The sequence below is a fragment of the Balaenoptera borealis genome (genome assembly GCF_965194805.1).
Source record: "Balaenoptera borealis genome assembly, chromosome: 1".
In the NCBI taxonomy this organism is placed as follows: domain Eukaryota; kingdom Metazoa; phylum Chordata; class Mammalia; order Artiodactyla; family Balaenopteridae; genus Balaenoptera; species Balaenoptera borealis.
Genome location: NC_138860.1, coordinates 192,187,788 through 192,214,904, shown reverse-complemented (window position 1 = coordinate 192,214,904; position 27,117 = coordinate 192,187,788). Strand labels below are relative to the sequence as shown.

General features: G+C 65.4%; 1 protein-coding gene and 1 long non-coding RNA gene across 5 annotated transcripts; one reads left to right on the top strand and one right to left on the bottom strand.

Annotated features, from left to right (window-relative positions):
- Window positions 1–1,256: 1,256 nt before the first annotated feature.
- Window positions 1,257–5,844, bottom strand: LOC309616547. The gene is made up of 3 exons (XR_014237513.1): window positions 5,273–5,844; window positions 3,305–3,483; window positions 1,257–2,810 (listed from the first exon to the last, which is right to left on the bottom strand). It is a non-coding gene; the product is annotated as an uncharacterized lncRNA (long non-coding RNA).
- On the top strand, window positions 3,817–24,805 carry ARHGEF16 (Rho guanine nucleotide exchange factor 16). Of its 4 annotated transcripts, none has more exons than XM_082367179.1 (15): window positions 3,820–3,974; window positions 10,611–11,214; window positions 13,025–13,067; window positions 14,174–14,343; window positions 15,969–16,025; window positions 16,482–16,642; window positions 17,775–17,927; window positions 18,112–18,241; window positions 19,049–19,123; window positions 19,456–19,548; window positions 21,421–21,572; window positions 21,754–21,942; window positions 22,821–22,894; window positions 23,470–23,571; window positions 24,129–24,805. In XM_082367179.1, the coding sequence occupies exons 2-15, from the start codon at window positions 10,630–10,632 to the stop codon at window positions 24,266–24,268; spliced, it is 2,124 nt and encodes a 707-aa protein (XP_082223305.1). In that variant the 5' UTR covers window positions 3,820–3,974; window positions 10,611–10,629; the 3' UTR covers window positions 24,269–24,805. The 4 variants fall into 4 exon arrangements, 3 of the variants coding, with proteins under 3 accessions (XP_082223305.1, XP_082223303.1, XP_082223304.1); XM_082367177.1 differs by having other exon boundaries at window positions 13,022–13,067; XM_082367178.1 differs by lacking the exon at window positions 3,820–3,974 and adding an exon at window positions 4,345–4,548 and having other exon boundaries at window positions 13,022–13,067.
- The last annotated feature ends 2,312 nt before the right edge of the window (window positions 24,806–27,117 follow it).

The window sequence follows — 27,117 nt, the reverse complement described above, 5'->3', positions numbered from 1 at the left end:
TGTACGTCCAGATCTCCCTCTTTTTATTGGATTTAGGGCCTGGCCTAATCTGGTATGATCTTGTCTAAATCACATCTGCAAAGACCCTATTTCCAAATAAGGGTACCTCACAGCACCGTTCGGCTCTCAGCGAGGGCCACAGCCGGCCTGGAGGCCCAAGGCAGGGAAGGAGGGGCCTGGGCGCCGTCCCAGAGGGCCATCTGCTCTGGGCTGACCCGGCCCCCCTGCCCTTGGTCCCAGCCACAGGGTGGGAGAGTTCCACAGACTCGCCCCTGCTGGCAGGAGAGCGAGAGGAGGAGGGCCGTGCGGGCAGCCCCGGCTCCCTCCCCCCACACAGATCACTCTGGTCTCTCGAGCTGCTTCCTTGCAGCCGCCAGCCCTGAGTGTGGACTGCGGGTTACTTCACATGCCATCATCAAATCTCCACTTCACAGCTGAGCGTACAGAGCCCCAGACAGGCCAAGCCACGTGCTCCGGGTCACCTGTCCCCAACCACACACTGAGCCAGCTGGAGATGGAGAGATGGCCCCCAAAGCCTCCCGGTTTGGGGGCAGAGCCAGACTCAGGGTGCTGGAGGGGTGGGTGGGGATTAATAACCCTGCAGTCACCAAGCCAGCTTCTGAAAGAAGGTTTTCTAGGAAGGCGTCAAGTGGGGGTCGGGAACCCACGGGGCCTGGGTCTCCCCACCAGCCAAGACCCCCCAGCACTCCCCCAGCCGCTCCCTCCTGCCTTCTGGGCCCTGTGGGTGTAGTACCCACTATGGCCTCTGGAGGGCAGCAGGTGCCCACCTTTCCCAGGAGCTGCCTGGAAGCAGTCTGTCCACCCAGGTGGCCGCAGGGCCCAGGACTCCGCCCACAGGGGTCAGCCATTAGCCCTCACCCAGCCAACACACACACAGATGGGACTGATGGCCCCGGTGGGCACTTCCTGTGGCCAGCCTGGGCCCTGCCACCTGGCAGACTGTTGGGCGCCATCCCTCTCACAGGCAGCCAGGCCCCGGCTGAAGGGCAGACTTTCGGGGGTGGGGGCACTGATGTCGGGCAGGGACTGGCAAGGCCACAAGTGTGCCCGGCAGGCCTGCCCTTCAAACCACGACACCCAAGAAAATGCCCAGCCAGGCCCCCAAGCCCGCGGCGCCCCTTTGTCCTGCAGAGAGCAGCAAGCTCACAGGGCCATCAGCCCTGGGAAGGCGGCACCAGGAGAGGGCGGGCGTGCACCCCAGGCTAGACTGTGCCCTGCCAGCTGGCATGTCCCTGCACCCTGCCCTCCGTGCCAACACCTGGGGTCAGCGAGGGGACTGTGGCCGGCTGGAAGCTCACCCACATGCACAGCCCAGCACGGGGCTCAAATGGAATCTCACTGGGGGGCCCATTCGGCCACAGGCCTTTCCTGGAAAAGGGACCGAAGACAGGTGGGGAGGGGGCTGGCACCCAGCACCTCCAGGGCTGAGTCCTGGGATCTCAGGTCACATCAGTGAGTCACCAGGCCCTCGCTGAGCACCTGCTGTATACAGGGCCCTGGGCTCTGTGCTGTGGGATGAACATACAAGAGCTGTGGCAGGAAGGGGCTGTATTAACAGAGGAATAGTATCCAGAAGAGAGGTGAGTGTTCCCCCCGCATTTTAAGGGGGATTTTCACACATTTTGAAGCACCTTGGGGGAACATGCCAGGATGACAAATGATTTGGATTCCGTGTCATATCAAGAATGACTGGGCTTCCCTGGTGGCGCAGTGGTTAAGAACCCGCCTGCCAATGCAGGGGACACGGGTTCCAGCCCTGGTCCGGGAAGATCCCACATGCCGCGGAGCAACTAAGCCCGTGCGCCACTACTGAGCCTGCGCTCTAGAGCCTGCGAGCCACAACTACTGAGCCCATGTGCCACAACTACTGAAGCCCACGCGCCCAGAGCCTGTGCTCCACAGCAAGAGAAGCCACTGCAATGAGAAGCACGTGCAGTGCAATGAAGAACAGCCCCCGCTTGCCGCAACTAGAGAAAGCATGCGCTCAGTAACGAAGACCCAACACAGCCAAAAATAAATAAATAAAATAAATTTAAAAAAAAAAGAAAAAGAAAAAGAATGACTAAAGAACATAATAACCAGGGATGATGTAATAATTGGTCTTGATAGGTAGTGAGCTCCCCATCCTGGAAGTATTCAAGCAGAGGCACGATATCAGCTTCCTTGGTCTGGGTTGCGGGTCAGGGTATCTGTCTTGGCCCCTCCACCCTCCACTCTCCTCAACTACCAGAGGGGTCTTTCCACCAGATCTGATCACTGTGTCTTTGCTGGAACCCCGAGTGGCTGTCATTTTACATTTGTCTGTCTTTCCCCACAGTGAGCTCCATAAGGACAGAGATCATGGCACTTTTGCTCATGGCTGTATCTCTGATGCCCTGCACAGTAGTCAGCATACAGTAGCTGCTCAACAAATACCTAAGAGTAAAGTAGGAGGAAAGCAGGAAGGAGGAGGAGGCTTGCTGGAGATGAACCTTGGGCTGGCCCCAGATGAAGGCATCAACATCAGCCAGCTTCCACCAGGTTGTGCTGCTGTAACAAACACGCCCCCCGTGTCAGGAGCTTCCAACAGTGGCAGTGGCTCTGCTCCACTTGCCTCCTCATTCTGGGGCTGGAGACCCTCTCCTGGAGGAAGCAAAGGCCGGGGGACCCAGCAGGCACAGGCAATGGCTCTAGAAGTTTCTGCTCCAGGTTCCTGGGCCAAAGCTCATCACCTGGCTCCGTGGGGCAGGAAGGGTGCTCCTCGCACAGGGAGGTGCTGCAGGTCTCCTGGGTTGGGCTGCCCTCTCCCCCTGCAGAGAAGGGAATGCTGGGAAGTTGGGGGCTGCACAGCAGAGTGTGGGCAATGGAGTGGGCCTCAAGGGGAAGTTGAGGCCTCTGCCCTTGATGGAGGAAGTCATGGGCAGTCCCTGAGTATGCTGAGAGCCGGCTCCACTGTTGCCACCCTGGGCTGGTGTGAGCTGGGATTTGGGGTGGTGGGTGACATAGGGCAGGTCGGATGGCAGGGGGGTTCCCTGCCTGGCTGACTGGCAGGTCAGTCCAAGCTCAGAGTGGAAACCCACCTGTCCCCGCCCCCAGCACCTCCTGCAGTGCCAGGAAGCCTGATTCCTGAAACCCCAGCTGGGGGGCTGTTGCAGCCTAAGCCCAGGGGACCCACCCTGAACAAGGCCTGGAAAGGGCAGGCTTGGAGTCCAGACTCAGCTTTGTGCCGGCTGGCAAGCGCCTTACTTTCCAGGCCTCAGGAACCTCATCTGTAAAATGGGGGTGATGGAAACAAACCAAACACCTTGAAGGTGGCCAGAGTTCTCCAAGAGCTCCTGGGCTGCCCTCTGGCTGCCATTCTGCAAAGAATCCAGAAGGTGGGGCCATTTCTGCAGCAGTGGAGTCCTTGCAACCCTCCAATTCCCCACTGGGCTGGTCGGCTTCTAGGAGGGCTTCCTGGAGGAGGGGGCAGCAGAGCCGGGCCTGTAAGGAGAAATGCAGGGTCACAGCGGGGTGAAGCCGGGTAGCCCTGGAGTCACCCTGGCAGGCAACGCCAGGCCCGAGGCGGTGGGCGTGGAGGGCGCAGGGCGGAGGGCGGTCCCAGAAGGGCGACTCCGACCGGGACTTGGAGGCGCGAGCCAGCTCGGCTGCAGGTCACGTGGGCGCCGGCTGGCCAGGTGGGGACAGTGACGCAGGCTGCGCAGCCAGGTACCTGGGGCGCGCCCCGCCGGCCCCTCCCGCCCGGCACTCGGAGCCGGAGCCGCCTGGCGCGCGCCCTGCCCACCTGGCCGCCCACCTGGCGGGGCCGGAGCGCTGCCGCCTCCTGCAGGGCCGCACAGGAAGTTGGGGGGCGGGGACAGGGAGGGACCGAGCGGCCGGGACAGAGCGCGGGGCCTGCAGAGCCTGGAGGTGGACCCGCCCCACGTCGGCCGCCCCCGAGCTCATAGCTCCGTGTCCTCCGCCCCGCGGCGCAGGTAAGCCCAGGTGACAGGTGAGGGGGGAACAGGTGAGCCTGGGAGACAGGTGGGCCTGGGAAGGGACGGGTGAGCGAGGTGATGGAGGCGAGCCTTGGGGAGGGGGCTGGCAAGGCCGAGGGCGCCCTTCCTCCCCTTCGCTTTTCCCGCAAGCCCTGCCCCGGGGGCCGCGTCACTCTGCGGCTGCCCGCCTCCGCAGTGGCTGCCCAGCTGGGGCTGTGGGAGGGGACAGAGCCTGGCTGGACCTAGAGCCCCTGACCTCTGACCCCCCCACCCGCTCCCCTGGGCTCCGGGCGTCCCAGCTCCCTGCCCCCTCCCCTCCTTTGAGCCCTAGAGGACACTCTCTCGCCCTGGACGGACTCGCAGCCAGAGCTCCCACTGGGGCATCAGGGCTGAGAGACCCTAGGGAGCCCCAGGACCTTTGAAAAGGCGGGGCAGGGTGCGCACGGAACGACCCTCCCAGAAACTCCGGAGAATCTGGTGCCCAAACCTGCTTTGGCACCAGGAGTAGCAGCCCCAAGAATGAGGACCCCCTCCCCACATCAAACTGGGAGCAAACTCCTCCCCCACTCTGGTAGGCAGACCCGGCGGCAGGGAGGGGTCCTGGTGTGCGTGCGTCCCACTAAGAAGGAGGGGGAAGGGAGGAGGGCGGGGCTAGGCTCCCAAAGCTGTGGGTCCTGCTTACTGCCAGGACACCTGGCTTAGCTGCCCACCCTCCGTTTCTGCATCCGGGAAGCAAGGATCCTTTTTGAGATTTGGGTGGACCTCAGCCCAGCAGCGGGCACGGGGTGGGGGGCCGTCCAGGAGCTCTGCATCCGACCTGGAGGTGAACAGTCTGCACCTCATGGTGTGGCGGCTCAGTGGGTGCTTGTCAGGCCGACCAGCAGTCTACCCTGCACCCCTGCTGCCTAGTGCTTAAGGGCGGGGACCCCAGGTCCAAATCCTGGCTCTGTGTAACCTGTTACTTAAGCCCTCTGGGCCTCAGTTTCCTGCTCCATGAAATGGGAGCAGTTAGAGTGTGCTGACTCAGCTGCAGCTGGATCCTCTTCTGGTTACCGCCCAGACGATGCCCATGGGCCACAGAAGCCAGCATCACATCACGGGCACTGCCCAGGGCTTTCCGAAGCTCTCCCGGCGGGGGGCAGTGAGCTGGCAGAGGCCCCTCCCCCTCCTACCTGGGCACCTGCAGGGGAGGAATCTGTGCAGGGCAGGGGCATCTCTGTTCCACAAGGGCTCTGGTTCCCCAGGGGCTCGGGGCAGGGGGGTGTCTCTCACCCTACACGGGAGATGCTTTTCACCTGTACGAGAGGAAACCAGGTGCAGAGTGAGGTGGCGTGACGTGGCTTGCCAGCGGGGCTCCTGAGATGCCAGTCTCTGTGTGACCCGGTGGGCACAGGCACTCCCCGCGGCTGGGTCCTGGAATTCTAGTTTCAGTTTCTGAATGGATCTCAGCTGCCCCTCTCTTTCGCCTGTGGCAGTTGCCGCGCTCGGGCGACTGGCCGCCTGTACCAGCATCTTTATTTCCAGTGAGAGTCGCCACTCACCCAGCTGGCCCACTGGGGCAGTGATCTGGGTCAGGACAGGGCCTGGCTCCTTGCCCAGCTCTCCGCTGACCGGCAGCCTGACCTCAGCAGGTCACATTCCCTCTGTCCCTGGTTTCCTCACCTAGCAGAGCAGGGAAAATGCCTGCCTTCCAGAAGATCCCTGAGGGGCTAGACACATGGGGAGAGAAGGTGTTTAGAGGACACCCGTGCGTCACCTGTCCAGGCTACCTGTCGGAGTCAGGGCTCTGATTTCTTATCCGGAGCTCCTTTGGGGAAACACTGTGTGTGCCAGCCAAGCCTGGCACGGGGACTGGGTTTATGGGGCGGCTGGATTCAGAGCCAGGAGTGGGAGCCACGGGGGGGCCTGTCTGGGTGGGCACTGCCGGTGCCCGGAGGCGTCATAGGAAGGAGACAGCAGGAGGCTTTTGCTCAGGGTGGGAGGAGCACGAGGCCTGCCACTGCCCCTCCCACTGCCAGGCTGTGTCCAGGGCTGAGGGTGGCCAGGTGGGTCTTCCCGACCCCCAGGGAGGCGGGTGAATCTCCAGTTAGCTGAACCGAGGTTTCTCTACCTCAGCACTGCAGACATTTGTTCCAGATGATTCCTTGTTGTGGGTGGTCCTGGGCCCTGTAGGGTATTGAGCAGTGTCCCTGGGCTCTGCCCACAAGAGGCTGGTAGCTCAGCCCCAGCTGTGACCACCAAGAACGTCTCCGGACACGGCAAAGTGTCCCCTGGGGGGCCAAGCTGCTCTGGTTGAGAGCCCCCAGCTGCCCCTGGCCACCCTGCAGACAGAACTGTTTGCTACGTGCTGCATGGTTTACAAAGCCAAATCCTGCCCCAAATTCCATGTGACTCCAAGTCTGGAACCTGGCCGGGCAGAATTACCCGAGCACAAGGCCATCATTGTGGGTCAAGTTTGTCTCAGAAAAGATGGCGTCGTGTGCACGGTGCCAGGGAGGCCGAGCCCCACCAGGCAGGGTCCCGTCAGCTGGACCTAGAGGGACAGACGTCCCACGGATGGAGGTGTTGTGGTGACATCACCCAAGGGGTGGCAGGTCCCGTACTCGGTGCGGTTTGGGTCCTGGTGGCTGTGAGAGCTGCTGTGACCAGAGCCCCAGGCCCAGGCCAGGAGGGACGGCGCTGAGCCTGCCGGGGTCCTGGGAAGCCCATCTGTCAGGAAGAACGAGGGCTCCAGGGGTGCTGGGCTGCAAGGGGCCCTCTGGGCCAGGCCAGTGTGAAATGCAGAGCCAGGGCAGGGCCAAGTGCAACGTAGGACCAGACAGGCTGGGTCGGGTCACCTGAGGCTGCCAGAGACCTCCCCCACCTCCACCTGTGGACTCCCAGCCCCCGCTCCTCCCACCCAAGCCCCGCGTGTCCCTTACCCACCCCTGCACACGTGCTGGGGACACCGGGAAGGGCTGCTTAGTGGCAAAGGGAGAAGCTGTGGTTCCCAGGGCTCAGCCGTAGGGGGCCCTCCCCAGCCCACCCTGAGCAGAAACAGCAGGGTGTCACCCAGGAGGGGGCAGAGATGGGTCTAGAAGCTCCTGTGGAGCTGCCCTGGTGGATTCGGCTCACCTGAAGCAAAGTACCAAGGGGGCTAGTTCTCCACATGGAACACCCAGGCCTCTTCAGGAAGACACGGTTCCAGGGAGAGCAGAGCCCGGCAGGTGCCCACGATATCAGCGTTCACACATCAGTTTGCAAATTGAGCCCAACTGTTTGCCGGGACGTAAACAGGAAATCATCCCTGCCCCTGAAGGACGCACAGGCTCGTCCGGGAGACAGAGGGACATTCGGACAGCACGCAGCCCTCGCTGCCGTGGGCGTTGGTGGGGGAGCTTCGCAGGGCTGCCTTTGCTGGGGAGCAGACCTGCCTCTGTGGCTCGAGTGGTCACTGCAGGGTGTCTGGTCTCTCTCTCAGTGGCATTGCTGCCCACAGAACATGGCCGCCATTGAGTCTGTGCTCTCGGCCCTCCCCTGCACTGGCTGCAGGACACCAGGCAAGGGCCAGCATCCGGTGAGGACGCTGAAAGAGATGCTCTTAGAGCCAGTTGGCTGGAGGAGAAGCCTCCAGACATGGACCCCGTGGGGAGTCCCAAAGAGCCTGCCAGGCAGAAGCATGTGCTCACGTGTGTGTGCTCACATGTGTGTGCTCACAGGGCACACGGGTCTCCCACCAGAACATGCCTGTCTCCTAAATAGGAGCCAACAGCTGACTGGGACATTGAAAGAGGATGTGGCATCCGTGAAACAAGAACAGGCTGCTCCGCATAAAGAGCGGGAGAGAGCTCTTCGTGGGACCATGAAAACAACAGTCGTTTGGTGGAAAGGTGGGAATCTCCCACAAAGGAGAACAAGGGATGAAGGAGAAGGAGAGAAGAGGTCGGAAACGAGGGGTTCTCACTAAAGGCTGTTCCAGAAAGAGACCAGAGCAAACGGAGGTGGGAGAAATTATCAAAGAAATAGCAGTGGAAAACACGTGGACCTAAAACAGGTGGGAAGGATGCTCAAGCCCGTGGCTCAGGGAGTGAACGTGGCTCCGTCGCCGTGCCTGTCCCCATAGGTGGTAAAGCGGAGCAGGGGGAAAGAGAGCCTCCTGCCGTGACCAAGGAGGTGAAGTTAGACTGGCGTCGGATGTCTCGTTGGCAGTGAAAGCTGGAAGGCAAAGGAAGAAGGCTTCTCCATTCTGGAAGAAAATAATCTCCAGTGGAACTCTAAAGGCATAAAGAAGACATTTTCAGAGGTCTCCCTCCCGTGACGCTGCCTTGGGAAGGTGCCAGGGGGTGGGCCCCAGCTCACTGGGGAGGGAGGAAGGAAAGGGGAGGACCAGGATGCGGGGTGGGGGTCAGGGGGCCGAGCTCCTGCCCTGAGAGCTGGGAAGGGGGGGCCTGGGGAGAGAGGACTGATTCTTGGACTCTGGAGCACACGATCCAGATGCCCAGGGCAGGGACGCTGGAATGCACGGGGGGAAATTCACAGGAAGAAAGCCAGCCAGTAAACAAGAGAGAATTATTAACGAGAGGGCGGCCAGGCGGGCCAGGCTAACACAAACACCCACGGGGCACGGCCGAGTCGGGCCGGAGCCTCGTTCACACGGCCAGGGGAGAGTGAGTGATGCTTGCAGCTAAGAGATCTCAAAAAAGCAGGTGGGGCCTTGTTTAGAAATTTGGGGAAAGCTGAAAAGCCAGGAGTGGTGGTTTGTGGCAGACAGGGTGGTGCGGAGGAGGGAACGCCTATCTTGGATGATAAGCCTCTCGGCGCTGTTTGACCTTTGAACCTATGCCCAGGTAGCTCTGTGATCAACTAAGCAGTGGGAGGAAGAAGACAGGGGTCCTACGACAGCTGCAACCCCAGGAGTCGGCTCCAGCCGGGTCCGGGTCCTGGAGCCCGTGCAAGAGCAGGGCAGTGGCCCACGCCCCTGGCACAGTGCCCCTCTCCTTCAGGCCTGGGTCCCGGGCTGGTGGCGCCCCAGGCCTGTGGGTGCGGCTGCCTTGTTTGGAACCGAGATCACACCCAGCAAGGGCTGGCCTGACAGGCTCCGTCTGGCACCTTCCGGCTCTGGAAGAGCCTTTGCCCTCTCCTGGGAGAGGACGTGTGCCACAGGCTGGGTCTGGGGCCTGGGGTCAGAGGAGGGGACTCAGGCCTGGGGCCTGAGACGGGGAGGAGGGAGAGGAAGGAGGAAGGATGAGGGGATGGGGCGGGCAGGGGTCACGGGCACCACAGTCTCCGTGTGGGCCTCTAAGTGCCGCCTGCGTGTTATACAATGTAAACCACCCCCATGGGAAATACACGGTGGCTAGAAAAAAAGACTCAGGAGCTGGACGTCTCCTGGATGCCCACTGGGGTGCATTTGCTTGGCCTGCATAGATGGAAACCTGTAAGAAACCCATTTCTCGGCCAGGCCTGGGTACGGTGCAGCCAAGTTAACACGGGGAGGGTGACCCAGGAAGGTACGGAGCCACCCACGGCTGCCAACGCCCGGGGAGGCCTGGGGTGGCCGCTGCCATCCTTGGCCTGGGGACTCAGAATGTTCCAGGAATGCGTGGGCCATCCTCCCGCTGTGGGCGTGGCCAGGGCTCCAGCGGCAGCCCCTCCCTGCGGCCCGGGAGGCCCAGCTGCACACACCTTCCTGGGATGGTTTTAGCCGAGAATCTGGGAGCTGGGGCAGCAGAGCAGGGCGGAGAGCCAGGCCTCTGGGGGCCCCTCAGTCGCTCCCACTGTGCCGTGATTTAGGCCACCCCATGTGGCCAGGCCTTCCCGGCCTCCTGTCAGAGGGATTCCTGGGCTGAAGCTCAGAACCTCCAGGGGAAGCACCCGGACCCAAGGCTGTGTGTGTGAGGTGCGCTCGGGCTGGAACCCGCCGGGTGGGTCCAGGGACGGACGGTGGGTCCCTGGTGGCGCCCACCATCCCAGACCTGGCCCCCTCCGGCTGCGTGCGCCCAGGTGGGAGAGAGCAGGGCGTGCCCTCCCCCCCCACAGAGCTGCTGGATAAACTCCTGCGTCAGCGGTCCTCCCCAGGTCCGCAGGGGAAGTGGCAGGGGACGCCGTGGTGAAGCTCTGAGATGAGGTTCCCTCCCAGCGGGGCCACCTGGGCGGGTGACTTAGAATCTTAGTTCTCCATCTGAAAAAGGCTTCCACCCTTACCCGGCCCTTGTAATTTTAACATTCAGAAGTTCTGCATTTATAGGAAGTGTAAGAGTGGTGGCTATCCTTGTTCTTATTAAAAGTAAATGGGAAAGAATTAAAGGAGTGAGTTCTCTCCATGTGACGTTTTGATCGTATGAAGCTCTAAACCTTCAGCCGCTCCTCTTGAGGCTCACAGATAACCTTTTATTTGGCACCGGTGACACCACAGCCCCTCGGCGGCCAGGTCCCTGTTCAAGCGCTACATGTATGAGCTCCCCACCTTTCCCAGCATCCTCAGGAAGCTGGGTGCTTATTACTGTACCCATTTTACAGATTTTTAAAGTGAGGCACAGGGCGTAGCAGCTCAGCTCCGGGCTGCGAAGCCAGCCTTTGAGCACCGCATCCTGGCAGCCGTACCTCAGGCTCCGGCTGCAGCAGGGCTGCCCTCACCTCTGTCCTTTCCCCCAGGTCCCCGCGGCCACTCAGCATGTCCCAGCAGCACTCGGACAGCTCCTTGGAGGAGAAGCTCCTGGAATACCGCTTCCACTCGGAGCTAAAGCTCGACACCGAGGGAAACCCAGCATCCGGGCTCCCGATGGTCCGGGGCTCCCTGCAAAGCAGGAGCAATGCCGCCTTCCAGCCCGACAGCCCGGTGCCCCCGTCGCCGTCCCCTGAGGCCCAGGAGCTGAGGACCATCGTCCTGAGCACGCAGAGCCCGGCAGCCCTCAAGATGGGCACTCAGCAGCTGATCCCCCGGAGCCTGGCTGTGTCCAGCAAGGCTAAGACCCCGGCCCGCCATCAGAGCTTTGGGGCGGCCATGCTCAGCAAAGAGGCTGCCCGGCGGGACCCCCGGCTCCTCTCGGCCCCCAGCTTCTCCCTGGACGACATGGACGTGGACACGGGTCCTGGGGGGATGCTGAGACGAAATCTGAGGAACCAGTCCTACCGGGCGGCCATGAAGGGGCTGGGGACCCCCGGCGGCGAGGGCGGCCCCGTCCAGCTCAGCCCCAAGATCCCGGCTCTGGCCGAGGAGCCCAGCCAGCCTCCTGCTCGGTCCGCGGCCAAAAATAAGGTAGGGGGCTCGTCTCCCTGGGCAACGGGGCGGGGGCCGTGCCTCAAGGGGCCTCGGGAGCTTGTGGGCAGGGAAGGGGCCCGAACACACCTTCACATCATCATGCAGCCGCCCACCTTGTGCAGGCTCCTGGGAGGGTTTATTCCAGTTAAGCTCTACAGCCAGGCCGTGAGCAGAGTGTGAATGTCCCCATTTTATAGATGAGGCAGCTGAGGCTCAGGAAGATCGAAGGTTTTACCCAGGACCCCGGCTCTCAGCCACCGCGGGGAGCAGAGCCCGGGGAGGAACCAGCCCTTCTCTCCAAGTCCCTCTGAGCACCGAGGGGGAGCCAGCCCAGCTGAGGGACAGATTTCAATCATGGCTTTGCAGCGTCGACTGGCCTGGGATCTGTCTGCCCGAGGGGCCCCCATCGGGGACTCAGGAGGGCCGGTGGCAGCTCGGGAGTCGGACGCTCCCCTGCACGCTCTCCCTCCCTGCCCTGCCTGACCGCCGGCTCCGGGCTCTCTGTGCCCACAGGTGCCGTCCCGGTGGCCTCCTCCACCACGGGCTTCTGCCCAGACCATGAGCCCTGGCCCTGATCTGGGGAGGAGCCCAGACCACCTGTCAGAATGCTGGTGGCCCAGCGTGCAGAGGGGCAGGGCGGGGAGGACCACTGTCCTTGGGCTAGAGACACCCCTGGCCTGCGGGGCAGGGCACAGCCCCTGCCGTGCACGCCGGAGAGCCTGGACCCCGGCACCTCCACGCCCACCCGGGGCCAGGCCTGCAGGGTCCGATGTTCATTCATGCTTGATTCATGCAGCCAGCCAACGTTTCCTGAGGCCTCACGCACCCAGTGAGCAGGCCCCAGGAGAGCTCCCAGGGTGGTGGGGCCCCATGGGCTGGGCTGGGGGTGCTCAGGGTGCTGAGAGGGCACAGAGGTGGGGCTCCCCAGGAGCCCAGGGCCTGAGGAGGGGGCAGGGGTCCCGGAAAAGAGAGGGTTAAAGTAGAGGCGTGGACACAGGACGGGAACCAGGTGGAGGAGGGGCTGCGGAGACAGCAGGTGCCGGGCCTGGAGGTGGAAGCGGTGGGGACGCTGGGGGGTGCCGGGCAGCAGGGAGAGCAGCCGGGTGCGGCTGGGGGCACCACACATTCCAGACCAGCGCGGGGAGTTTCAGGCTCCAACTTGTTTCAGGAAACCAGCTCCCGCTTTCCTGGAACCCGTGCACCTGTGGGTCAGGGGAAATGGCGTCCCAGCCAAGGAAGCGGGCTCTTAGTGGCAACTGGAAGGACCAGGGTATGGGGCCCTGAGAGCCCTGCCTGCCCCCAATTCACCCCTGCAGCCCCACCAGCAGCTGCTGGGACCCCGGGCCTGTGCTGGGGCTGGACGCCAACCCGCCAGGCTCTGCTCTTCCTGCCCCCCCAGGTCCCGGACTCGTGGGGCCCTCGTGCGGCCCCGGCTCCCACCCCAGTGTCCCTTCTAGGCCATCTCCCAGCCATACCTGTGCTGCCTCGGCTTCCCTCCAGGCCCACCTTCCTGAGCATCCCCTCTCGGCAGCCCTCCTGGGCCTGCCCAGCCCTGGGTCACCTGCCCTGCCTGCTCTGAGCCCCATCCCACCCCGTCCTACCTGCCCTGGCCTCTGCTTGGTGGCCCCGCCTCCCTCGTGGAGCCGACGTTTATTAAGCACCTTCTGCATGCCCAGCAGAGGCCCCTCGTGTTGGGCGTGGCGTCACATGTGGAGGGTCTGGTCTCTGGGCCCAGGAGCAGGGACTGCTGCCCGCTGCCCCTCCTCCCTGCTGACTGCCCGTGTCTCTGGGTCTCTCTGCACAGAAGACGCTGGGGCGGAAACGTGCACACAAGGGCTCCTTCAAGGACGGTGAGTGTGGCCAAGGGACGCCGTCGGGCGGCACTGCGGCCGGGCTGGGCCCTGGGGAGGCTGGTCTCACTTGGGCATCCTGGGGGAGACGGAGAACTACGTGCTGGATGGGTTCCCTCCGGGGAATGGAGGGCCTGGTGGCCCATCTGACCCTGCAGCTCTGATGGGCCTAGAAAGTTCCCTTGGACTCTGTGCTGTCCCAGGGGCAGCGGGCAGACAGAGCCTCCCCACTCACCCTCAGCAGATGTTTGTCAAGCACACTGTGTGCTCCAGGCCCTGCCGGTGGGACCAAGGCCAGGCAGAGGGCCCTGGGCCTGGGGTGCAGACACAGGCCACAGGGACCCAGTGTTAAAGTCTCAGGGGCCATGGGTGACACCTGGGCCGTGGCAGGGCCCGGAGCAGTGCCTTCAGCCTGCCGAGGGGTGGGATGCCAGCAGGACCCCATGGGAGTTGGAGGGTAGGTGCCCGCCCAGCCTGGATGGAGCAGCCAGTGGGTGTAAGGGGCCCCAGCCAGAAAGGGCCCCCTCCCTGCCAGCCCCAACCTCCGTGGACAGCCACAGGTCCGGGTGTGGGGAGGCCTCAGGATCGGGCCTCGTCCCCCAGGACAGCAGCAGGGATGTCCCAGGTCTCGGAGCCAGGGCAGGAAGGAGTGGCAAGGAGGGGTTGCCTCAGAGCCGCCCCGAGCCATGCACCCGCCCAGCGGGGCTGCTGAGCACGTGGCCACTGCAGAGCCGGAGAGCGGGACACCTCACCTCGGGTTGGGGGGCTCTCAGGAGCCAGCCTCGAGTGCCCTCGGCCGACCTGGGGACGGCCCCTGCCCAGTCCGCCTCCCCAAGGCCATGCAGTTTGGCCCGTGCCACTCTCTGATGTGTTGGCTCAGCCCTGGTCTGAAGGTGCCACCTTCTGCACGGGGACGCCACCCCTGCCCTGGGCTCGGGCAGCTCAGCCGTGGGAGCCGGCTGGCCCGAGGGGAGCCTGCTCTGGGGGGCCCTGTATACCTGACGCTCTCAGGGCCTCCTTGGGAGGACTCAGCGGGTGGGTTCCCGGGGGGCCAGGACCGCTCAGACCCCCCGGGCCTGCAGGTGACGCACACCCCCTGTCCCCAGATCCCCGGTTCTACCAGGAGATCCAGGAGCGAGGCCTGAACACCAGCCACGAGTCCGACGATGACTTGCTCGATGAGGCCTCCAGCCCTGAAGGAACCCAGAAGGTGGATGTCCACGTCGTGGTCAAGAGCTACCGGCCCCCCCAGATCACCTGGAGCCAGCTCCCAGAGGTGGGGCCGGGATGGCGGGAGAGGCCCTTCTCCCAAGCCCGTGGGTGGTCCTCCCGGTGAGGGGAGGGGCCTCCTGGAAACGCCCTGTCTGCGCCCAGCTGGCAGGCGGATCTTCCTGGTGCCTCAGAGCTGCCCTGCCCTGCAGGGCCCTGTGGGGGTGGTCGCTGGGGGGGAGAGGGGTTAGGGGCCTGTGTCATCTGTGTGTGTGTGACGGTCGTCCCACGGGTGAGCCCCTCACCCTCCCTGAGCTCCCTGCTCAGGCTGACCTGTAGGGAGCTGGGGGCACAGGGGACCTCCTCCCAGGGCGCTGTGCCCAGAAAGTGCCAGGAGGGTCCAAGTGAGGAGGCCAGAGGGGAGGGGAGAGGCCCGGCCGGAGCTGCGTGCCACTGCCAGGCGCCCCCTCACCTTCCACGTCTGAAAAGGGGGCTGGTCCCTGCCCCGCAGGGCTATGGGTTCTCAGTGGAGAGCGTGGCTGGGACAGAGGCGCCGGTGCTCCAAGCAGGTACACAGGGAGGCAGCTCTCGCTACCCCAGGAGGGCACAGCTGGCCGTGGCGCAGACTCCTGACTCCGTCCCCTGGGAGCCGAGGGACGGAGCTGCGGTGCGGGCTGTGGGCGCGGTGGGCAGCAGGGAGGGGCATCTGGCCGTTCCTTCTGTCTGCGGTACAACAGGCCTCCTCATTTGCATCCCGTGGGGCAGGAGAGGGGCTGAGGCACCGTGACCGCCCACTGAGCTCCAGGACACTGCATGCCATGGGGCCGCTGGCCAGGGAGGGCCCAAGACGGGGCGGGGGTTAGGGCAGGCAGATGAAAAGTTCCGGAAGTGCACGTGTGTTCCCACCTGCCAGGTGCCAGCTGCGTGCCCGGAGGTGCGTGTGCGCGATCTCCCGGGTCGGGGGTGGGATCCAGGACAGTTTATCCTAGAAACGCTGCCAGAGGTTCTGCTCCCGGTCACCTGAGCTTAGGTTTCTCGGCCAAGCCTCTGGGTCCGAGGAGGCGTAGGATTTACCTTCCCAGCTCAAGCGCTGCTGGCAGCCTCCGCCCAGCCCGGTGGGGAGGGGAGCACGAATCGGGTGGCCCTGGTCCTGCAGAGGGTCGCCCCCGGCAGGCTCTGCAGGCACTCGGCGGGCATACTGTGGCCGAGTGAGCCACGCTCCCGCCGGGGCAGCCGGGGCCAGGGGGCCTGGGGGGCGGAGAGCGGGGCGGTGCGCCATGCTGGAACAGTGTCACCCCTACCTCCGGACACTCACCTGGCCCAGGTGTGCCCACATCGTGGCCCCGTGCTCGGCACGCCCCTCCGCTTTCCCGGGTGGTTCTGAGTCTCTCCACCACCTCCCAGCCCCGGGCAGCTCTGGGGGACAGAGCCCCCTTCCCACCCCTGGAGAGGCCTTTCCCTCCGGACGCCCATGCCCTTCCTTGGCTGCCCCAGGGCCCCTCTGAGAGGGAAGGTGTCCATGGAGAAGAGAGACCTGGGTGAGGGGACCGAGCAGGGACAGGCCAGCTCGGCGGTCCCAGGTGTCCCACGAGGGGCGGCTCCGCCCGGCCAGCCTGGCGTCTCTGGCTCCGTGCTGGCTCTGGTCCGGCGGGAGGATGAGCTTCCCGTGACTCGAGCCCGTGCCGTCCTCAGGTGGTAGAGTCGGGCATCCTGGACAAGCTGCCCGCCGAGGAGCACAAGAGGCAGGAGGTGAGGGGTGGGCTGGGGGCGTGGCCCTGCTGCTGACACACCGATGGGGGGCGGGGGGACCCCAGCCATGGTGACGTTGCCCACTCACCCATTAGCTGCCTCCTGGTACCCAGCGATGGCTGATGCCCTGGCCGGGGTGTGGCCTAGGGAGGCTACCGTTACCCACTTTCCGGGTGAGGGTGGGAGTCCTTGCTGGCGCCACAGATCATCAGTGGCCGAGCCAGAGTGCAAGCCCAGGACTCGGGCTCACGTCCCCACGGCCGTGCGGACAGCTCCAGCCAGCGTCCCGTCCAGGGGGCCCGAGTCCCGACCTGCCCCCTGCCCCCCGATCATATCCCTGTGGCCTGAGCACTTGTCACCCGCGCACCCTGGGCCAGGCCCCTTGTGTGGCAGGGCCGCTCCGGGCAGGGCCTGGCGAGCACAGCTGCCCCCACGTCCGCTCTGCTCTCGCCCCAGGCCATCTTCGAGATCCTCACGTCCGAGTACTCGTACCAGCACAGCCTCGGCATCCTGGTGGCCGAGTTCCTGCAGTCCCCGGAGCTGCGGGCGACCATGACCCAGACAGAGCACCACCACCTCTTCTCCAACATCACGGACGTCCTGAGCGCCAGCAGGAGGTCGGGCCCGGGCCCAGCCCGTCGGCCCGGCACCCGACGGCGCAGGCTCTCGAGGGTGGGAAGGCTGGGGCTCTGGGTGACCCTGGTCTGCGAGTGCGGATGGACGGTCTGGAGCAGCCCTCGGGGGGCAGGGAGCGCGAGAACCTCACGGGCCCCGCGGCCACCAAGAGCTGGCCCTGGGGACGTGCAAGCGCAGAGGGCCAATGACGAGGCGTGAGGTGCCCGCGGGACGGAGCAGGCAGGAGGCGGCCTTGAGTTGCAGCCCCGGGTCGTGTTCCGCGCCGAGGTGTTTGGTGCCTGGCCCAGGGCTCTGGTTGCAGGACCAGGAGGTGGAGGAGGGGCCGGGTGTGTAGCTGCAGGCCTGCCAGGGCCTCTGTGTGTGTGTGTGTGTGTGTTCATGTGCATGCGTGTGTGGCAGCAAGTGTATGTGTGTGTGTGTGTGTGTGTGTGTGTTTACTCCCATGGAGGGCGAGGTCCAGGTAGCACCTGTTGGGTCCAGCCCCTCACTGCCCTGCACCCTAGGCGACCCCATAACACCCTCTGGCGTCGCCCTGAGCCTCAGCGTCCCCTCCCTAACCTGAGGGGGTGGGTCCCATACCTGCCCCCTTGCAGACTGGGGCGAGGCATGGGAGATGATCAGGTGTCAGACCCCAATCACCTGCAAGGAGCAGAACCCCTGCCCCTGCCTTGCGCTGGGCAGACGGGCCGGGGCTGCAGGTGGCTCCTGGCAGTTCTGACCCAAGTCCCAGGGAATCCAGTCAAAGTGACAAATTTTTTGTCCTACCTGTCTGCTCCCCATGATGCCGGCTAGAATCTGCGAGACTCTAGCAGGAAGTGGCCTTGGATTTGGCCATGGGCGTGTGCCCAGTTATTTCGGGTTTAAGGCGCTAATCTGTCCTGGGGTTCTCCCGGGAGGGCCCTGGCAGCTGACCCACCCAGCCCCTGGTGTGGGTGCATCTGGGAGCCTTGCTGTGTGTGTGTGCATGTGTGCATATGCGTGTGCGCGTGCGCGCATGTGTGCGTGCATGCGTGTGTGTGCACGTGTGCGTGTGCTCGTGCGCGTGTGTGCGCGCTCACACGTGCAGGGCCGTGGGCAGGCCAGCAGCCCTGGGGCCTCACCGCGCCCCCACAGGTTCTTCGAGGACCTGGAGCAGCGGCACAAGGCTCAGGTGTGCGTGGAGGACATCAGTGACATCCTGGAGGAGCACGCCGAGCGGCACTTCCACCCCTACGTCTCCTACTGCTCCAACGAGGTCTACCAGCAGCGCGCCCTGCAGCGGCTGACGTGAGCCGGCCCCGGGGCCCGGGGCGGGGCCGGCGGGGTGGCCTCGGGAGGCTCCGGCCCCTTGTCGCGGGGCACGTTGCTGCTCGCGGCCCGGGTTTTGCAGCTTCCGCAGCTTCCGCCCGATCTCTCTTGATGGACTGGCCGCGCCTCCCGCCGCAGCTGAGAACCCCTTTCTCTGTCGCAGAAGCAGCAGCGCCGCCTTCCGAGAGGCCCTGGGGGAGATCGAGCAGCGGCCCGCGTGCGGGGGCCTGCCCATGATCTCCTTCCTGATCCTGCCCATGCAGAGGGTGACCCGGCTGCCCCTCCTGACGGACGTGAGTGCCCGGCCGCGGCCGCGGGCAGGCAGGGGGCCCGGGGCCCATCTGCGGCAGAGCACTGCTCCCTCCTGACCTTCTCCCCCCGCTCCGTCTGTGTTATGTATGGTTATGAGGACGCTTACAAGACGGCTTTGATCACCACAGTGACCGGTGTGCCCACTTTCAGCAGCAGCACTGCCCGCAGAACTCTCTCTGCTGGGAGCTCTTCCAGCGCTTGGTGGACTTTTGTTCACTTACTTGATGGTTACGGGGTTCATTCATGTCCTGAGTCTGATCCGGTGTCGCCCAGACCCCTGCCGAGCATCAGTCAGGGCTGTTGCTTCCTCCTACCCTCGGCCGGTTGTCCTGGGCGTGGGCCTGGGGTGACCCAGGCACCGTCACTGTCCCTGTTTTGTGGACAGAGGGGCTCCAAGGGGCTTCCTGGAGTGGCTCGTGCTCTGAGATGCCAGCTCACGGGGCAGAGGGCCTTGTGGGGTGAAAGGTACACGTACACACACATGCACACAAGAGCCCGCACGTGGCAGGAGCCCAGCTGAGCTCTGAGAGGCAGCATGTGGCCCGTGCTCAGTGGGTCAACATCCCAGGCAGACAGGATATCAGACCCTCCGGGGCCCTCTGGGAAGTGGAGAAATAGAGGCTTCAGGGGCCTCCGAGGCTGGAGCACCGCAGCCAAGGACTGAAGGGGTGGGGCCTGGGTGCCCTCCGGGGTCTGGCGTTGGTAGGGGAGCCCCTGCCCCAGGCAGGCCCCTGAGCCGGGGTGCAGAAGGCTACTTGTGGCTTCTCGCGTCTGGTCTCTTCCTGCAGACACTCTGCCTCAAGACTCAGGGCCACCCCGAGAGATACAAGGCCGCCAGCCGTGCGTTCAAGGCCATCAGCAAGGTGAGGGGTCCAGGGTAGGGGAGGCGGCGCCCAGCCCCAGCCCAGCCCCGAGCTCTGTCCCCACGCCCACCCGTCGGCAGAGACCCTGAGGGCGGGGCAGAGAGTGTTTCCAGACGGTCCCTCCCCAGCTCCTCACGGTGCCGGTGGGGAGACTGAGGCTCAGAGAGAGGGCCGCTCACACAGTCGGTGAGCCCGGGGCAGGGCAGGGACCAGGAGAGCCGTGAGGGCCGGTGCCGCGGGTGGCCAGGCGGGGCTGGACGGGGCGGGGCTGGGGTCTGGCGCCAGGCTGTGGGCGGGCCCTCAGCACCTGCTCTCGTGTGCGTGCCCTGTAGCTGGTGAAGCAGTGCAACGAGGGGGCCCACAAGATGGAGCGCACGGAGCAGATGTACACGCTGCACACACAGCTGGACTTCAGTAAGGTCAAGGTAGGCGGTCCCCACCGGCCCCTGACCTGTCCCCAGGCCCGGCTCTGTATGCGGTCAGGGGTCACGGCCCCCCGGCGTGCGGGCTGGAGAGAGGCCTCTGGGGGTGCCACCCCCCTCCCCGCCGGTGAAGCCCGGGGCCGGGCCTCTGCCTCGACCTCCCCAGGCTTCTTCCCACCTGAGGGCGTTGCCCCTTGGCCTCAGGTCTCAGCTCCGCCGCCCCCTTGCCTGCGGTGGGTCTCTCTCTGGCCGCTGCCCCCACCCCCAGAGCTGCAGGGGCAGAGGGCAGACCCCGGGGCCGGGTGACGGGGAGCCAGCGGCAGGCCCCATCGCAGGGCTCAGCCTGGGCCCAGGCTCCTTGTCAGCCGGGCTGGGAGCAGGGGCTGGATGACCTCAGGGCCAGCTCAGGCTTCCCGCTGGGGCCAGGATGGGTCTGTCGGTCCTGGGGGCGGGGCTCTAGGCCGCCTACAGCTCCTCCCAAGCAGGCAGAGCTCAGACCTCTGCCCACAGGGCTCCCCCACCATCCCACAGACAAGCCCATCCTTGTGCTGTCCTGGGGCTGCTCCAGCAGCAACTCGGCCCATCTGGCAAAGTGGGAGCTGCTCTCCAGAATCGGACCTGGAGGCAGACTCTGCCCCGCCCCACTGCCCTGCTCTCCCCTCCCCCCACTGGCCTGGCTGCAGCAGAGCCCTGTGGGCGGGCGGGTGGGCAGGAGACTCGGAGGGTCCCTGGGGCAGCTCTGTGGGCCCGGCCTCAGCTTATCATCAGTCAGGCTGAGCTGCTGACCTCCAGCCCCCAGAGGCGGCCCGGCAGGCTGGAGCCGATGGGAACCAGTGCCTTGGGCGGGGCCAGAGGGCAGTGCGGGGAGAGCACAGAGGCTCGGACCAGGGCAGCAGGCTCCTTGGGGTGAGTCAGGGTGGCTTCACAGAGGAGGCGTTTGGGTGATGACGGCCACGGCCCCACTGAGCCCACACCCTTGGCCGGGGTCTTGAGCCTCTCCTCGGCCGGGCAGCAGATGTCACGTTTGGGGTGAAATACGCCCCCGACCAGAGCAAAGACCCAACCCTGGGCCTGGCTGACCCCTGAGCCGGCCTCTCACCCCTCTACCCCCATGTCTCGAGACTGGAGGGCATGAGGGCAGGAGAGCAGCTGGCCCAGGTCGGGGGGCGGGGGCTCAGAGCCCCAGGAGGGGTGGGGTGTCCGGTGGGGCGTGTCAGGGGAGCAGAGGCTGGTGGGCAGGGCCTCCTGGCTCCCTCCCCACCAAGCCTGCCCTGCCTGCCCCTCCCCTTCCAGCTGGACACGCCAGAGCGCCAGCCTCGCTGGCGGGAGGCCATCTGAGCACCGGCCATGGCGACACGGGACCCACGTCCTTAGCCGGGCCTGTTCTGCCTTAGCCGGGCCCGTTCTCTAGGCCGCGGAAGGGGAGGGAGCTCCGTTTGCAGCAAAGGCCCCTGGATGCCAGATGTGGCCCCGCAGATCAGGGGGCTCCTCGCAGTCTGTGCAGAAGCAGCCGAGCCGAGCCCCCTGCTTGGTGTGAGGTGGGCCAGGAGGCTTCCCAGAGCAGCCTTCGCCCCCTGGTTTGAGGGGAGCCCTCGGTAGGTGCCCTGTGGGCCCCTGGGCCTGGCTGGAAGCAGGACAGGCCTGTCCTGGGTCGCTGCGCAGGGTCTGGGCCCGGGCCAGGCACAGAGCAGCCGCCCCCGATCTCCTGTCCACGGCCTGAACAGCCCTTCGTCTGCGGCCTGGGCAGTCACGCTCCCTTCCTCGGTGCAGCCCAGGGAGGCCTGGGCACCCCGTTCGCAGAGGCAGGGCTCATCCCCGTGGCTGCACAGCCCGGCCACCCTCCCGGGACTCACCCGTGTCCCCGCTCTGCCCCAGTCCCTCCCACTGATCTCTGCTTCCCGCTGGCTGCTGAAGCGCGGGGAGCTCTTCGTGGTGGAAGAAACCGGGCTTTTCCGAAAACTCGCCAGCCGGCCGACATGCTACCTGTTCCTGTTCAACGACGTCCTCGTGGTCACCAAGAAGAAGAGGTGGGCCCCGCCCGTGGTCGCCAGGCTGCACGGCCTTGCGATGGGGAGCAGGCAGCAGCCGTGGCCTTAGGGCCGGGGAGGTGGGCTGGGGCCGGCTCTCGGGAGCATCCTTCCGGCTGGCTGGCCCTCAGGCTGCCCACAGACCTCTGCAGCATCTGGCCAACCGCCTGTCTCCCTGCAGCGAGGACAGCTTCGTGGTCCAGGACTACGCCCAGCTGGACCACATCCAGGTCCAGAAGATGGAGCCCTCGGAGGCCTCTCTGCCGGGGGGCGGCAACCGCAGCTCCTTCGTGCCGTACACCTTCCAGCTGACCCTGCTGCACAACAGCGAGGGCCGCCAGGGGAAGATGCTGCTATCCTCCGACTCCGCGTAAGATGGGAGGGCTCCGCGGGGGCGGTCCTGAGAGCTCCGTGGAGACGGGATGCCTGATCCAGGGTTCCGGGCACTGCACTGTGCCAGAGACGGCCTGGTCCTCCAGCAGTTCACACTCCCGGGAAGGGGACACTCCAGCTGCAAAATGCGCGGCTGAACTGTCCTGTGTGTCCAAGGGGAGAGGACTAAGGAGAAACAAGGCAGGGGAGGGAGTACCGGGTGGGGGCCCTGGGGAGGGGCCTGCGGCAGAGGCACGGCAGTGCAAAGGCCCTGAGGCAGGAGGCCCCTGCCAGGAGGACACAGGGCTGGAGCACAGGGTGGGGGTCATGCAGGGCAGTGAGGTCAGGCGGTGGGGGGACCAGCGCACAGAAAGGTGCTGGCTGGGTTTCCACGCTACCTCCAGCACGGTCCCCTTTCCAGGTGGGAAGCTGAGGCTGAGTGTTTCTAACAGCAAACTGACGGGGCAGGGCGCTTGGGGTCCAGCGCCGGGAAACAGGGCAGCCTGGGTCCTGTGGGTGCAGCCGCTGCCCGACTCCGTGTCCCTGGCCAGATGTGGCTCGGGGTCAGCCTGCCTTGGGGCGGCCTGCCTGCCGCTCCTTCCCGAGCCTGTGACTTCCTGCGCCTCGGCCCCCAGCGCAGTGGGTCAGGGAGACCAGAGGGGCCGCCCACTTACACCTCCAGCTCCCAGCCAGCTCACCAAAGTGCACCCGGGCAGTGGAAGCCTTCACCCCACTGCCTTCCCACCTCGAAGGCTGTGGGGGGCTCAGGGACACCCCGACCCTCCCACCGTGCCGCACTGGGTGGGGAGTGTGAAGCAGAGGTCGCCAGCTGGTAGGATCGGCCTCGGGCCTCGCTCACGCGCGCTCTGCCCCCAGGAGTGACCGCGCGCGGTGGATCACAGCGCTCACGCACCGGGAGAGGCAGCGGCCGGGCCCCACTAACAAAGGAGGTGAGCGCCTGCCCCGAACCCAGCAGGGCTCACAACCCCTTCCCGGCCTGGGGGTGGGGGTGGGCCTGGAGGGGAGAGGTGCCGTCCAGCCCTCTGTCCACCCCACAGCCTGGCCCCAGGGTGACCTGCCAGGTGAGGGGCCCCAGCCCCAGGTACGCGCGTGTCCATGTGCACACACAGGCCCAGCGCTGTCTCAGGGCCCCATCCTCCCTGCTGCTCAGTAGCTGGGGAAACTGAGGCCAAGGAGCTGGAGTGGGCTGGCCCGTAGAGCTGTCACCCCGCTCGGGCCCTGCCTGGCCCCTTAGAAGCTGGGCTCACCCTCTGCCGGTGCTGGGCGTTTGGGCCCTGAAAGTGGGAGCAGCAAGTCCTGCAGCCTCTGGAGGGGTCCCAGCTTTAGCCGGAGGGAAGCTGCCACGTGACCGTGTGCTGGGACACCTGGGGGCCCCTGGGCCCCACCGAGACCAAGCCACAGGGGGTGTGTTGGGACTGGAGCCCTGCCCTCTCGGGGCTGCAGGGCTCCCGGCCCACCCCCTCCCTGGAATAGTCCTGCTTCTGATGCCTGCCTTCCCCGCCAGACCTGCTCCAGGTGGAGATCACCAAGGCCTACCTGGCCAAGCAGGTGGACGAGATCACACTGCAGCAGGCAGATGTGGTCCTGATCCTGGAGCAAGAGGACGGTGAGCACAGAGGAAGGGGCCTGGGGGGATGGGCCTGGGGGATGCACGTGGGGCAGGTGGGAGAGGGGCCGGGCAGGCTGGTGCTGAGTGAGAGTCTGGGGGCCCCAGCAAGGGTCCAGAGCACACTGGCCTGGGCAGCTGCCCTGAGTGCCCCTGCCCCCGAAGTAGGCACTGCATGTACTCACAGTGGGCCTGATTCCAGGGCCCCCGTCAGTACCCTCCCTCAAGGACGTCTCAAATGTCCCCGAGTTGCAGGATCAAAAGTGGGTTCTTGGTCACTCTGTATCCTAAGCGGGAGGGTGGCCCCCGCAAGTACCTGCACAGGACGGACCAAGCTGGTTGGAGTGAGCTCAGCCCCTGAGTCCAGTGTTGGGGCCGAGCACCTGATGGAAGACCAGGTGCCCACGTGACCCTGAGCAAGACGGGGAGGGGGGTCTGCTCCAAGGGATGCCTGGCCCTGGCGTCTTCTGGAACAGCAGCTCCGAGGGGGAGCCGACACAGGGGCCCCTGCCTGGTGCCCAGGACCCTGCTCTCACCTGCCCCGTGTCTGGGTCCAGGATGGTTCTATGGCGAGAGGCTGCGGGATGGAGAGACGGGCTGGTTCCCTGAGGACTTAGCCCGGAGCATCACCAGCCGCGTGGCCGTGGAGGGCAACATGCGCAGGATGGAGCGGCTGCGGGTGGAGACGGACGTGTAGCCGCATCTGCTGGCACCTCGCCAGGCCAGGCTGCGGCCGTGCAGCTTTGGTCCGCACTCCAGCAAGTGGAGTCCGTCCCCTGGGAGCGCAGTGGGCTTGCCCCCAGGGCCCGAAAGGTCCCCGGCCTCCCAAGGCCCCATGGGCTGCGGCGCAGGCTCCGGACACTTCCAAGGACGAAGGTCACACGCCCTCGAGGGGAGCATCCTCCTGACAAGCTCAGGAGCCGTGCCAGCCCTGACCCCAGGCTGCGTCCCTGGGAGGAGCCCAGCCAGGCCTGCTCGCTGGCTCCGCCCTCCCCCAGCTCCTGGCTGCCCCGCCCTGCCCCCTGTGCACCCAAGGGGCAGTTATGCCGTGGGCGTGTGATCGAGGCGGTTGGCCCTGAGAAGAGCGGGGATGACCTGGAGGGCTCTCCCTCCTGCCCAGCCTTGAGTACCCAGGGCTGCCCCGTGTTCCCAGAGGAGGCCCAGCTGCCGGCAGGTGACCCTGCAGTGCCAGCACTGGAATTGTGACTTGAGACATTAAAGTATTTCTTTAACACCTGGATTTGCACATTTGTGAGCCCCAGCGAAGGCCATACCAGTCCCTGAGAAATTCCCAACGTGCTGTGGGCGGAACTGGTCCCCCTCTGTGTGGTCACCTGTGCTGGGCCCCCATTCATGGTCACCCTGTGTTAGTCCTTGGCCCTGCCCCATCTGTCCACCTGGAGCATCATGGGCAAGGCCATCCCCGTGAAGCCCCTTGAGGCTGAGCCTGGCCGGTGGGTCTGGGGGACTCGGGGACACGGCATAGGCTGTGGGAACCCCTCTGGGGTGTCCTCTCATCCCTCACCTGCCAGCTGGTCTGCTCCCTGAGGATCCCCTGGGACACACAGGTGGGGAGAGGCAGGCTGGCCTGGCCTCTGGGCTGGGGAAGAAGGGTCCTGCTTCCCACGAGAGGGTGATGGCCACCTGGGTGGCACGGAGCTGCTGGGCCAGGTGCGAGGAGGATGGGTCTGCTCCCCCGGGAAGCCCCCTGCTAGCCCTCCCAATTCCCACACCCATGCCCGTTGCCCTTCTCGCTCAGGCAGTGCTGTCCTTGGGGTGGGGCTCCCAGCGTTCTCCTGACGATCTGCTGGGGCCCTGTCTTCCTTTGAAAGTAGGGGTGTGGATCCCCACCCGCTGACCAGAATTGGGTGACTCAGGGAGGCCAGCTCTCTGTCACTTCCATCCCTGGGGCTGGCTGCAGGAGGAAGTGGAGGAGTGCTCTGGGTCAGGGGGAGGGGACTGGGTGGGGGTGGAGCTTATCCCCACCCCGCCCACTGAACCAGGTGGCGGAGGGGTTCAGCACCAGAAGGGAGGGGTAGCTCCTCCCTTTAACCTCCAAGGTGACCTCCATGGCCTGGGGCAGCCAGAAGGAACATCTTGCGCGGGAGCTCTGCAGGGTGGGGGGTGGTGCAGGGCCAGGCTCGGTGAAAGAGGCATGACCTGGGGGGCGGGGTCAGCAGAGATCAGGCCCAGCTCCTCCTACTTCCTGGACAGGTGGAAACCTGGGGCCTGCATTTTCCCACCTGTGAGCCAACTCCTGCGCTTTTCCTGGAGCTGCTCTGGGGCAAGCTAGTGACCAGGGTGAGGTGCAGGTGTGTGCGTGTTTGTGTGTGCATGTGTGCGCGTGCCCTGGGCAGGAGCAGGTGGGCAGCATCAGTGTGTAAGCCCAGCTGCCAACAGCCTGCCTATTCCTTCTCACCGCTGACCCCTGACTCCCGGGGAGGGCAGGCCAGCCCACTGCCCATCGGTTGCCAGGTACATTTTCAGTTAATTGGAAAAGCCCTGGGCCACGTCCTTGCTTTAGTGACCTGGGGTCAGTGACCTCAGCCCAGTTTCCTTCTGCAAAGTGGATGCAGGCCCTCTACCTCGGAGGCAGAGGTTAAGAATGCTTAGCCTGGAGGAAGGACATCCCAGGACCCTGGGGAGGGGCTGTCACTGGAGACGGGGCTGCTGGTGGCTGGGTCCACCTGGGGAGGGCCAGACCAGGCCAGCTCGGGACAAAAACCCTCCCAGCAGAATCGGGAAGCACAGGGCCCCAGCTGCGGTGAGGCCTGGAGGGGCCTAGAAGGGTGGGTTGTGGGCAGTGAGAGGAAAGCCCAGGCTCCCCCCAGCACCTGTGGCTGCTGGGGCCCCTCCGAGGGGCCTCTCTGCTCAGCTTGGGGCCCAGCCCTGCGGGCCCTGGTGTCATGACCCCATCATCATGACCCCCTCCCAGGGCAGGGCCAGCCGGGACCCTCCCACCCCCAGCTGGAGGGAGCTCGGACCTGCCTTCTTGCCAAGCTGCTCCTCTCAGGACCACAGACGTCCTCGGTGTTGGTGCCTAGTGACACTCCCCCCTCCAGATAACAGGGGGCCCCATGCAGGAGCCTGTCACAGCTGCTCCACTGGGGAGGGGGCGACACCAGGAATGGACCCAGCCCGGCCCCTCCTGTTACAAAGTGGGGAGATAGAGGCCCAAGGGCCCTCTGCCTACTGGTGGGGTCAGCGGGTTTGCGGGGGGCCACTGAGGCTTCCTAGGACCCCAGCCAACTCCAGCAAAGCCTATGTCCAGATGGGGTCCAGTGGGAACGGCACTGTGTGTCCCAGCCCTTCCACAGGGGCCTCTCGCCTCGGGCCACCAGGGTGGGTGTGACTGTGGAGCAGTGAGGAGCGGGGGCTAGCGCCCCTTCCCCAGAGCTGCCCTGGGCACCTCAGTGCCCAGCCCCGAGGGGCAGTGGGCACCCTCCACCCTCCCTGGAGAGGCGGGAGCACAAGGGGTGTGGTTCGCGGGAGCGCCGAGGCCAGGGGTGGGCGGTCACACAGCTGGACGGCCCCCAGCCCTCTGTT